Source organism: Mobula hypostoma, chromosome 17, assembly GCF_963921235.1.
Source record: "Mobula hypostoma chromosome 17, sMobHyp1.1, whole genome shotgun sequence".
NCBI lineage: Eukaryota > Metazoa > Chordata > Chondrichthyes > Myliobatiformes > Myliobatidae > Mobula > Mobula hypostoma.
This window is the reverse complement of record NC_086113.1, coordinates 57,856,577-57,869,497: the sequence shown is the minus strand read 5'-3', so window position 1 is coordinate 57,869,497 and position 12,921 is coordinate 57,856,577. Positions and strand designations below refer to the sequence as shown.

The window sequence follows — 12,921 nt, the reverse complement described above, 5'->3', positions numbered from 1 at the left end:
GATAAAGGCTGGTCAGGGAGTATAAAGAGCCCACGTCCCAGGCGGACACCCTTCATGGCGACCTTGTAAAGTGCTTATGTAGAGAGGAATGCATTGGTACTAAGGCTTCTAGTCCGTGCAACAAATACAAGCATCTGCAGAGTGTGCATGTTTCTAGTGTGTGCCTTTGTCCTGGCGTGTATTTATTAGGCAGCAGGGTCTCTCTATGCATGACTTTCATGCGTTCTCTGTGTGCAATACACCGATCAGCACCGTGCGAACATCCCAAGCTGTCTGAAGGACGTGCCGCGTCCCACTCTGCGGCGGGAGGAGTGGACCGCCGGTGCTACAGGGGGCGCTGGCCGTGAGCCGGCACTGGGCGCCTGCTCCAGCCGCCGTGCTGGGGTCGGCGGACGCAGTTGTTGTAGTCGCCAGTTCTGAGAGCAGGTAAGCTTGGGATCAGGCGAACGTGTTCGTCCGTAGCTTTACCTCGGCTGTAGGGCGAGGGTTTCGGGTCGCAAGCTGTGGGGCCTCGGGCTCGGCTGCCTAGTTTCTCCCGTCCCAGTCCCAACCTGTGACAGTCAACACGTACGCTGAGGCCTTGAATCCTATCGTTTTGCCCTCGTCCCTTCATGCCAACAACTCGGTGCTGGCTGGATCACCGGGCTCATGGCCCTGCCAGTGGGCTTGATGAAGTCCTTCTCCCGTGAGAAGCCTACACTGAGCTATTGCCTTCAATCTGGGTATGCTGCTGACCACGAGAGTGCTGTCCCAAGGTTGAGAAATGATGAACCAGAGGGCATAAGCGGGTTTCAGGCGAGAGGGGAAAACATATTTAATAGGAACCTGAGGGGCAACTCTTTCACTCCCCCCCCCACACACACACACACACACGGAGGGTGGTGCACAAGTGAGGCAAGGGCAGATACATGAATAGGAAGGAGGAATATGAGTCAAATATTCTATTTTTCTTTTTATTTAACGATACGGAGCCACACCACCCAGCAACCCCCGATTTAACCGTAACCTAATCACGGACAATGTACAATGACTAATAAACTTAGCCGCTATGGCTTTGGACTGTGGGAGAAAAGTCACGTATTCCACGGGGAGCACGTACAAACTCCTTACTGAGGATACGGGATTGAACTCCGAATTCCGGCACCCTAAACTGTAATTACGTTGTACTAACCGCTACCTTGGTAAATCGGCTGGCTTAGATGGACATCTTGTTTGGACTGAATAGGGCATTGACCCATGCCAACTTCTACTGGTATTGCAGTAAAATGCTTCTGTTATTCGTGATTGTAGTTATCTAGTATAACCGCACTAATTATACAGACGTCCTGCAGACGTCCAGGTATAAAGCGTCTCCTGTTATGAATTGTGACATAATGAAATCTATCTCTCATTTTTTTGAGGACAAAGAGAATGTGAAACTTCCTGCATATTAAAAAAAACAATTTCTTTTCCAGAATCAGCCAATAATTGCGATGATTCTTCTTCAGTTTACCACCAGGAGGTTTGTTTCACAGATGTCCCATTGCCTTAAGCAATCTTCCAAGCTGCAGACAATCAAACTTGAAATAATGCGCCCTAGTTCAGGTAGGTACTTGGTAGAGGAAAAAAAGTATAATTAAACTGTGAAGCCAATAATAATTCCTACTTGCAAATTTTTATGTGATAGATGGGGCTCTGGTTGGAGCTGTGATAGAGAACTAAAACGTTATAATGTTATAAATTGTAATTTTGAGTTTTAATTACAGAAGTTAGATGGACTCAACTATAGAGAAATGTACATTTGGGTATAAAGTGATTAAAATGGTGAAGAAGTTAAATTACAGGTGTATTGTGACTAATTCAAGTGACTGGGTTAGTGGGGACCAGGATTCAGATACGAAAGTGTGAACTTGTGTTTCTAGTGATTTGACTGAAATTCTAATCATTGGTACCATTCTTGTAAATCTGATTTGGAAGAGGCTTTGTTTGGTTGGCATCTGGCTGTATCAAGCGACAGTGGGTGATGATGATCATCATCACAAGCCTTGGCGGAAGGTATGGAGATCCTGAGATGCCCAGTCATCAAGATCCCCCCTCTCAGCCTCACCAGTGTAGTCCGACCATCAAAGCTGCCTACCAAGCCTTGCTGGTTGCAGTTTGTTGGTCAGGAAGTCAAGGATAGACAGTAACATCTCTGCCACGATTATAACCTCAATGGTACCCTCAAGTCTACATCGTTGGCCCCCTGTTGTAGTCCCTATACACTCACAACTGCCTTGCCAGATTCTGCTTTAACTCCATCTACAAGTTTGTAGATGATACCATGTTAATGGGCTGTATTTCAGGTAATAATGAATCAGTGTACAGGAAAAAGATAGAGCCTAGGTGATGTGGTATCATGACAGCAACCTTTCCCTCAATGTTAGCAAAACAAACGAGCCAGTCATTGACTTCAGTGAGAAGGAGCAGTGCACATGTGATTACTTAAAGCAATGGTGCTAAAGTCGAGAGGATTAAGAGCTTCAAGATCCTCAAGGTGAACATTACTAATAACATGTCCTGATTCAACTACATTAATGCCACAGCCAATAAAACTCAACAGTGCCTCTACTTCCTCAGGCTAAAGAAATCTGGCATGTCCCATTTGGCCCTCATCAATGTACTGTAGAGAGCATCCTATCCCGATGCAGAATGGCTTGGTATGGAAACTGCTTTGTCATTGACTGCAAAAAAAACTGCAGATTTGTTGAGATAGCTCAGTACATCAAACAAATCAACCTTCCCACCAAGGACTCTGTCTGCACTTCTTATTGTCTTGATAAAGGAGCCAACATAATTAGTGAACCTACCCACCCTAGGTGTTCTCTGTCCTTTCCCCTCCCATAAGGCAAAAGATGCAAAAGCCTCTTTTTATTTACCACCAGGATGAAGGACAGCTTCTATCTAATTGGTATAGGATCAGTTACCTGTACAATAAGATGAGCTCTTGACCTCCACCACCTACAAGGTTATAGAACATAGAGTAGTACAGTACAGGCCCTTCGGCCCACAATGTTGTACGGACCCTTAAACCCTTCCTCCCATATAAACCCCCATCTTAAATTCCTGTATATACCTGTCTAGTAGTCACTTAAATTTCACTAGTGTATCTGCCTCCACCACTGACTCAGGCAGTGCATTCCATGCACCAGCCACTTCAAGTGAAAAACCTTCCTCTAATATCCCCCTTGAACTTCCCACCCCTTACCTTAAAGCCATGTCCTCTTGTACTGAGCAGTGGTGCCCTGGGGAAGAGGCACTGTCTGTCCACTCTATCTGTTCCTCTTAATATCTTGTATACCTCTATCATGTCTCCTCTCAGCTTCCTTCTCTCCAAAGAGTAAAGCCCTAGCTCCCTTAATCTCAGTACCCTTTCCAATGCTTCCACATCCTTCCTATAGTGAGGTGACCAGAACTGGACACAGTACTCCGTGTGGCCTCACCAGAGTTTTATAGAGCTACATCATTACCTCGCGTCTCTTAAACTCTATCCCTCGACTTATGAAAGCTAACACCCCATAAGCTTTCTTAACTACCCTTGTATGGACCTCGTAGACTTTATTGTTTACCCGCACCGCACTGCACTTTCTATATAACTGTGCTACTTTGTTCTGCAGTCTTATTGTAGTAATGAATTTCTCTGAATGATATACTGCAGTAGATGTGATGATAAAGCCAATCTACCAATTTGAATAGTCAATGGTTTATCAAATCCCATGACTAGACAAGGCTTGATTTAATTGTGCATCAGTGTTGGAGAAAAGTTCTGAATCTTAAATGTGCCATCATTATCCTCATTTCTGAGTAACTTATCTCATAAATATTTAAATTTCAAGCAGACCTTTAAACTTAACACCTTACAACCAGTAATAATCTCTGAAGTGTTCCACTCTACCTGAAATACAATTTTCTGATCTTTCACACATACTTAGCTAGCTTTCCTTTAAAAACATTTGTGTAATTGACAACTTCTGCATTCTATATTCTGAGAAAATAGCTTTTTCCTAAATTTCTTACTAAAATTATTCCTTGTAGAAATTTTGGCACTAAAGTAGTTGGTGGTGTGGGCAATGAAGGTGATGAAAAAATTGCGGGGGGGTGGGGTTCTTGAGCAGCTGAACGTGAAATGAATGTGAAATGGAATTTTATTTGGATAAGTGCAAGGTGTTTCGTTTTGAAAAGACAAATCCAGGGTGGGACTTCCACAGCGAATGCAGGGGACTGAGGTGTATTGTAGAACAGGGCGGCCTTGGAGTACAAATGCATGGTTCACTGAACGTGGAGTCAAAGTTAGACCAGGTGTTGAAGAAGGCCTTTGGTATGCACACTGGTCTCCATAAGTCAGCGTACTGAGTATAAAAGTTGGGAAGTACAGTTGCACAGGACGCTGATGAGGGCACTTGGGGTACTGTATTCAGTTTTGATTACCCTGCTAGATGTTGTTAAACAGGAAAGAGAGCAGAAAAGATTTACAGGATGGTTCAGTGGTTCAATTTAATGTCAGAGGATTTATACAGTATACCTGATATCCTTACTCTTAGCAGACATCCACAAAATGCGCACCTCCCCAAAAATTCAACTACATGTCGCAACGACGCAGACCACAACAATTGTGATTGGTCAGCTTGGTAGCATTGCATTTCCTCCTATGCATTTCCAGTTGCTTCTTCTCGTCAAATCTACCTGCCGACATCCGAAAATATTTGAAATGCATTTCCTCATCCATGTCTCTCAGTGGCCAGCCAAGCACAGAAAATTCACCCTCCTTCAGCCTCAATCCGTTCAATGGTCATACACACCATCTCCGACGTTTTCTCTCTTTTCTGCATTGCAGTAATTTCAATAGGAGTAACTCTTATTCAACACTTATTAGCTCCAGCTCCAACTCCAACATGATGCACTCAGTTTCAGTGGCCATTGTTTGAAGTACACAAAGAAACTCAACACAGTGGCGTAGAAACCCGACTGCCAACCGTGTTTTGTCGGTGAATTGCAGAGCGACGCAGACACACCAACGCGCAAGTATAAATGCTCGCTATGGCATAGAGCCTACACAGAAGTATAAATCAGCCTTTAGGCTAAAAACATTTTGAAAGCAAACCCAGATCTCAATGTTTAATCTACAGCATTTGATCAATGCAGATTTGTGAAATTCACCTTAATTTTTTTTGTTGGATAGTAATCAAAGTGTCTTGATGAGGATTTTTGTTTCTGGTTTGTTTTAGATTTGGCTGAATTTCGGGAAATCTTTGCAAAAGCCAAGCATATAGCGATAATTACAGGTGCAGGAGCTAGTGCTGAGAGTGGAGTCCCCACCTTCCGTGGAGCAGGTGGTTTCTGGAGAAAATGGCAAGCTCAGGTATGCAAATATCATGCAAGAGACTTCTATACATTTGAGTATATTGTAGGTTAACAAACTCTAATCTTTAAAACCTGTTGATAGAAACATAGCCTACAACAGCCCACAAAGCTGTGCTGAACATGTCCTTACCTTAGACCTACCTAGGCTTACCCATAGTTCTCTATTTTTCTAAGCTCCATGTATCCATCTTAAAAATCTCTTAAAATCTCTTAAAAAATCTCTTAAAAGACCCTATCGTTTCCATCTCCACCACCCCTGCCGGCAGCCCATTCCACGCACTCACCATTCTGCGTTTTTTTTCCTCTGTACCTTCTTCCAAGCACCTTAAAACTGTGCCCCCTCGTGCTAGCCATTTCATCCCTGGGAAAAAGCCTCTGACTATCCACATGGTCAATGCCTCTCATTACCTTGTACACCTCTATCAGATCACCTCTCATCCTCCATCGCTCCAAGGGAAAAAGGCTCAGTTCATTCAACCTATTCTCATAAGGCACACTCCCCAATCCAGGCAACATCCTTGTAAATCTCCTCTGTACCCTTTCTATGGTTTCCACATCCTTCCTGTAGTGAGGTGTTGGAAGAAAAGGGTGCTGTTTTAAAACATAGAAATGTATATCAATGCTGCAGGTCATTTCTCATTTCCTGGTCCACTGCAGGGCTATACGTTGTGCTAAAATAATACATTATTTACTTTGTTGTTAAGTGATGCTATATATGTTCCATTTCAATTAAAACTTAAAACTGGTTGTGCATGACTATAAGATGGTAATTTGCTTTTGGACACTCATTTTACTTATTCTATTCAATTACAGTCAGGAATGACAAAATGTGGGTTGAATTTCAATTTGATAAAGTGTGTCAGCAAAAGATAGCATGTATAAAATGGGACCACGTTCTAACACCTTCCCAATATTAAGCAACACACATCAAAGTTGCTGGTAAACGCAGCAGGCCAGGCAGCATCTGTAGGAAGAGGTACAGTCGACGTTTCAGGCCGAGACCCTTCGTCAGGACTAACTGAAGGAAGAGTTAGTAAGAGATTTGAAAGTGGGAGGGGGAGATCCAAAATGATAGGAGAAGACAGGAGCGGGAGGGATGGAGCCAAGAACTGGACAGTTGATTGGCAAAAGGGATATGAGAGGATCATGGGACAGGAGGCCCAGGGAGAAAGACAAGGGGGGGGGGAACCAGAGGATGGGCAAGGGGTATAGTCAGAGGGACAGAGGGAGAAAAAGGAGAGTGAGAGAAAGAATCTGTGTATCAAAATAAATAACGGAGGTACGAGGGGGAGGTGGGGCATTAGCGGAAGTTAGAGAAGTCAATGTTCATGCCATCAGGTTGGAGGCTACCCAGACGGAATATAAGGTGTTGTTCCTCCAACCTGAGTGTGGCTTCATCTTTACAGTAGAGGAGGCCATGGGTAGCCATATCAGAATGGGAATGGGATGTGGAATTAAAATGTGTGGCCACTGGGAGATCCTGCTTTCTCGGAGGACAGAACGTAGGTGTTCAGCAAAGCAGTCTCCCAGTCTGCGTCGGTTCTCGCCAATATATAGAAGCACCGGACGCAGTATATCACGCCAGCCGACTCACTTTCATATGATGAAAGACTGGATGAACTAGGCTTATACTCGTTGGAATTTAGAAGATTGAGGGGGGATTTTATTGAAACGTATAAAATCCTAAAGGGATTGGACAGGCTAGATGCAGGAAGATTGTTCCCGATGTTGCGGAAGTCCAGAACGAGGGGTCACAGTTTGAGGATAAAGGGGAAGCCTTTTAGGACTGAGATTAGGAAAAGACTTCTTCACACAGAGAGTGGTGAATCTGTGGACTTCGCTGCCACAGGAAACAGTTGAGGCCAGTTCATTGGCTATATTTAAGAGGGAGTTAGATATGGCCCTTGTGGCTAAAGGGATCAGGGGGTATGGAGGGAAGGCTGGTACAAGGTTCTGAGTTGGATGATCAGCCATAATCATACTGAATGACGGTGCAGGCTCGAAGGGCCGAATGGCCTGCTCCTGCACCTATTTTCTATGTTTCTGTGTGTCGCCTCACCTGGAAGGACTGTCTGGGGCCCTGAATGGTGGTAAGGGAGGAAGTGTAAGGGCATGTGCAGCACTTGTTCTGCTTACAAGGCTAAGTGGAAGTGGAACAAGTGCTACACATGTCCTTACACTTCCTCCCTTACCACCATTCAGGGCCCCAGACAGTCCTTCCAGGTGAGGCGACACTTCATCTGTGAGTCAGCTGGGGTGATATACTGCGTCTGGTGCTCCCGATGTGGCCTTCTATATATATTGGCGAGACCCGACGCAGACTGGGAGACAGCTTCACTGAACACCTACGCTCTGTCCGCCAGAGAAAGCAGGATCTCCCAGTGGCCACACATTTTAATTCCACATCCCATTCCCATTCTGACATGTCTATCCACGGCCTCCTCTACTGTAAAGATGAAGCCACTCTCAGGTTGGAGGAACAGCACCTTATATTCCGTCTGGGTAGCCTCCAACCTGATGGCATAAACATTGACTTCTCTAACTTCCGCTAATGCCCCACCTCCCCTTCGTACCCCATCCGTTATTTACTTTCATACACACATTCTTTCTCTCTCTCTCCTTTTTCTCCCTCTGTCCCTCTGACTATACCCCTTGCCCATCCTCTGGTTTCCCCACCCTTGTCTCTCTCCCTGGGCCTCCTGTCCCATGATCCTCTCATCCCCTTTGCCAATCACCTGTCCAGCTCTTGGCTCCATCCCTCCCTCTCCTGTCTTCTCTTATCATTTTGGATCTCCCCCTCCCCCTCCCACTTTCAAATTTCTTACTAGCTCTTCCTTCAGTTAGTCCTGATGAAGGGTCTCGGCCTGAAACGTCGACTGTACCTCTTCCTAGAGATGCTGCCTGGCCCGCTGCGTTCACCAGTAACTTTGATGTGTGTTGCTTGAATTTCCAGCATCTGCAGAATTCCTGTTGTTTCCCAATATTAATGATGTTTTGCACATTTAATGCAATATTTGTTCTTACCTCAATTTTATTTTGTCAGGTTTTCATGTCAAGTTTACAGTTAAACATTTCACTTCAGTTATGGAGTTTTTATAATAGCTGATTTGGCCTATACAATTTAAGGTGTTGGGGAAGAAGTTTGTCCAAATATGCTATCATGTTGTGCACTTTTATTTTGTTTCTGAAGTGGATACAGGATGGCACAATAGTGCAGTGGTGAGCACACACTTTACAGTACAGCGATGGGGGTTCAATTCCCACCACTGCCTGTAAGAAGTTTGTATATTCTCCCCATGACTGCATGGGTTTCCTCCAGGTGCTCTGGTTTCCTCCCACAGTCCAAAGATGTACCTGTTGGTAGGCTAGTTGGCATTTGTAAATTGTGACTAGGCTAGAATTAAATCCAGGGATTGCTGGGCAGCGTGACTCAAAGGACCAATTCCACACGATATCTCAATGAATACTTTCAGTACTATATTGAACCTATATATATTTTCTATTGTATAGGGTATTTAGTGTAGGTGATATTTCAGTGTATTTGTAAGTCTTTGTTTACTTACTAAATCTAGGTCTGATTGTTTCTGTAACATGTGTATAGTGTTCTCCACCTAGTGATGTTTGACAGATTCTGAGCAATTAATGGTTAGATTCAGAATGTACATATGCAGGGAGATTTGATAGAGGTATATAAAATTATGATGGGTATAGATAGAGTGAATGCAAGCAGGCTTTTTCCACTGAGGCAAGGGGAGAATAAAACCAGAGGACATGGGTTAAGGGTGAGGGGGGAAAAGTTTAAAGGGAACATTGGGGGGGGCTTCTTCACACATAGAGTGGTGGGAGTATGGAATGAGCTGCCAGACGAGGTGGTAAATGCGGCTTCTTTTTTAACATTTAAGAATAAATTGGACAGATACATGGATGGGAGGTGTATGGAGGGATATGGTCCTTGCGCAGGTCAGTGGGACTAGGTTGAAAATGGTTCGGCACAGCCAAGAAGGGCCAAAAGGCCTGTTTCTGTGCTGTAGTTTTTCAATGGTCTCTATGGTTTCTATGCCTAAATTTTACAATAAATTGTGAGTTATTCAAATAGGCTTTTGGATTAATTCACATTGAGACAGAGCTCTTAACAGGGCTCTGAAAGGATTGAAAGGTATACCATTACAGAGAGGAGATTATTGTACTTTTGTTCTTTGAGGGGAAAAAAAACTGTAAAACCTTCATTCACTAGTTCCCAACAATACCATTTTGTTTAGCATTTAAAAACACGCGCGCATGCACACACACCAGCACTTTTACTGTGAGCACAATGCACTTCAGTTACCCAATTTACTTCAAGCTGAAACATTAACTTTGTTTCTCAGTCCACAGATGCTACCTGACCTGCTGAGTATTTCCAGCATTTTGTTTTAATTTATAATTTGACATGTTTTTTTTATGGCCATTGCTCAAAAAAAACATGCGATTAGCTTTCAACTTGGTTGCCTGGGTTACAATGCATTAAAGCCTGTCCATTGTAAAGTCAATTCAATGCTTTGTGTCTCATTGTATCAATCAAGGCAGCAAAGCTTATTAACCACTAAATTCCTTGCACATTTGAAAATGCATCGAGGTTGAAAATTGCATGGAACTGCCTGTTTCATATTGCTAGTGTGTTCACTGCTTGCTTTCATGCTCCATTGTGCATACCATTGGAATGTCAGCCATGGCTTATCTGAGTTTTTATCCCCCTTGCTGCTTGGATCAGAACTTTGGGGAGTTCAAGTCCAACCCATAGACAAGCCAGAACCTGGACTTAAACTCTAGTGCAATGCAGAGGGTGTGCTGCATCTTGAAAGATTCTGTCTTTTGGGGTTAAATGATTTCTGAATGGACATTGAACCCTACCTCACTTCTTTTATTTCCATTTTTGCACTGCTTATTTAATTTAACTATATATCTGTATCAACTGGACTTCATTAATACAAGCAACACACATCAAAGTTGCTGGTGAACGCAGCAGGCCAGGCAGCATCTCTAAGAAGAGGTACAGTTGACGTTTTAGGCCGAGACCCTTCGCCAGGACTAACTCATTAGTTCTGACGAAGGGTCTCGGCCTGAAACGTCGACTGTACCTCTTCCTAGAGATGCTGCCTGGCCTGCTGCATTCACCAGCAACCTTGATGTGTGTTGCTTGAATTTCCAGCATCTGCAGAATTCCTGTTGTTTTCATTAATACAAGGATTCTCAGGGAATTATCCTCGGCAGTATTTCATTCAGTTATCATTTCTAAAACAATACTCTCTTGTAAAGTAAAACAATAACCGGACATAAAGTGCTTCAGTGGCTGTAAAGTGCTTGACATGTTCTGAAAGAGATGTGAAAAGTTCACCCTCTCACTTTCCATCAGTGTTGTTTAATTTTGGTGTAGATTCATCTTTGGTGTTCCAATGATTCTGCATGTATGTCAAACTAATTTTGAAATTCTGATGTAGAATTTATTTACTGAGGGTGATTTCATTCACCATTAAGACAACTATTGTATGTTGTTTCCAAATTTCCGGGCCACAAATTCAAACAGTACAGAACTCCTTAAGTTTCAATTTTGCATGTGCACTTGTTTCTATTAATAGGATTTGGCTACCCCAGAAGCATTTTCACGAAATCCTTCTCGAGTATGGGAATTTTATCACTACCGTCGTGAACTGATGTTGAGCAAAAACCCAAATTCTGCGCATATTGCTATCGCTGAATGTGAGGCTAGACTGAGCAAGCAAGGCCGAAAAGTTGTGGTTATCACACAGAACATTGATGAGCTTCACAAAAGAGCAGGATCCAAGAATATTTATGAAATTCATGGTATGTGCTCTCCTTGTACTTGAAAGCAATGATTATAGAAATTACAATTTGTCTCGTTTTTAATTCTGTTCTTAAATTCAGTTCTTAATTCTATTTTTAGAGAGTAATAGAGAGTTTAAACGTTTTAATAATGATGTTAATGACCCCGATAATAGACTGGTATTTCAAGGCAGTTGCATAATTGTCCAAGACAGTTTCCTCATGCAATATGTGGAGGAATCTACTCAGGAAGGAGCAATACTGGACCTTAGGGAATGAGGCCAGCCATTAATTGAGGTAGCTGTTGGGAGCACTTTGGGTCTAGTGGCTGCAATTCTGTTAATTTTAGAATAGTTGTGGGGGGAGAAAAGATAAAACAGGACCACAGGTTAAAGTCCTGAATTGGAGCAGGACCAACTTTGAGGGCATTAAAGAGGATCCAGCTGGGGTTGATTTGGTGACTATTTAAAGGCAAAGCAACAGTTGACATGTGGGAAGCTTTTAAAAGGGGTAGCATGTACCTGTTAGGGTAAAGGGTAGATATACCAAGTTCAGGGAACCTTGACTGATGAGTGATATTAAGACTCTGGTAAGAAAAAAATACAGGAACGTACTTTGAACTTAGACATCTAGGTACAAATGAATCTCTGACAAATATATAAAGTTTATGGTAGGTTTAAGAAGGAAATCAGGAGAGTAAAAAGTGCATTAGAGATGGATTTGGTAGGCAGGTTAAAGATAATCTCAAGAGGTTCTTTGGTTATATTAACAGTAAAAGGGTTACTTGCGGAGAGACTAGGTTCTGTTAAAGACCATCAGGGCTACTGATGTGTGGCACCACAGGAGATGACCAAAATTTTGAATACCTATTTCTCCTCTGTATTTACTAAGAAGAATTTATAAGTGCCAAAGAAACAAGGGTAATAAGTAGTGAGATCTTGGTTTGTATGCATATTACAAGGAAGGATATTTGCAGCCTTAAAGCACATTAAGCTGGGCAAATTTCTGAGGTCCTGGCCAGTTGTCCCTCTGGACCTTGTAGGAGGCCAGGGAAGAAATTGCAGAGGCCCTTTTGGGATAGTTGCATCGTTGTTAGCCACTAGTGAAGTTCCAGAATATTGGAGGGTGATTTATGTAGCTCCATTGCTCAGGAAGGGTAGCAAGGACAATCCAGGAAACTGCAGGTTGTACGACTTTGGTTTTTGGGAAATTACTGGAGGTGTTTCTGAGGGGCAAGATCTACCATCACTTGGATGGTCAAGGCTTGCTTGAGAAAAGTCAACATGATTTTATGTGTGAGAGGTCATGTCCGACAGATCTTTTGGGGCTTTTTGAAGGGGAAATGAAGGTAGATGTTGCCGGTAAGGACTTTTGTATGGCCTTTGACAAGGCCCTGCTTGGCAGGCGGATCTGAAACGTTAGGTTGCATGGGATCAGGAGGTGCTAATGAGGTGGATTCATTATTGGCTCATTAATAGGAAACAGCGGGTGATTCAGAAGCAAAAATTGGCTTCTCCGTTTGGAGACCTGTGACTCGTGGGGCGCCCCAGGGGTCAGTGTTGGGATAATTCATTATTTATGTAAATGATTTGATGTGCATAGTATGATAAGTAAGTTTGCTGGTGATACTGAAGCAGAGGGCCTTATTGATAGTAAAGCAGGTTACAACAAACTGCAAAGAGATCTTGATCAGTCAGGGAGATGAGTTGAGGAATGGCAAAT

The 12,921-nt window shown here is 43.2% G+C and overlaps 1 protein-coding gene across 1 annotated transcript in view; it reads left to right on the top strand.

The window, feature by feature from the left end:
* Positions 1-293: 293 nt before the first annotated feature.
* The window catches only part of sirt5 (sirtuin 5), a 31,933-nt gene continuing 19,305 nt past the window's right edge, over positions 294-12,921 (top strand). The window contains exons 1-4 of the mRNA XM_063069951.1: positions 294-426; positions 1,455-1,584; positions 5,244-5,377; positions 10,995-11,220. Coding sequence (XP_062926021.1) covers positions 1,473-1,584; positions 5,244-5,377; positions 10,995-11,220 — 472 coding nt within the window. The 5' untranslated portion in view covers positions 294-426; positions 1,455-1,472. The remainder of the gene's footprint in view (positions 427-1,454; positions 1,585-5,243; positions 5,378-10,994; positions 11,221-12,921) is intronic.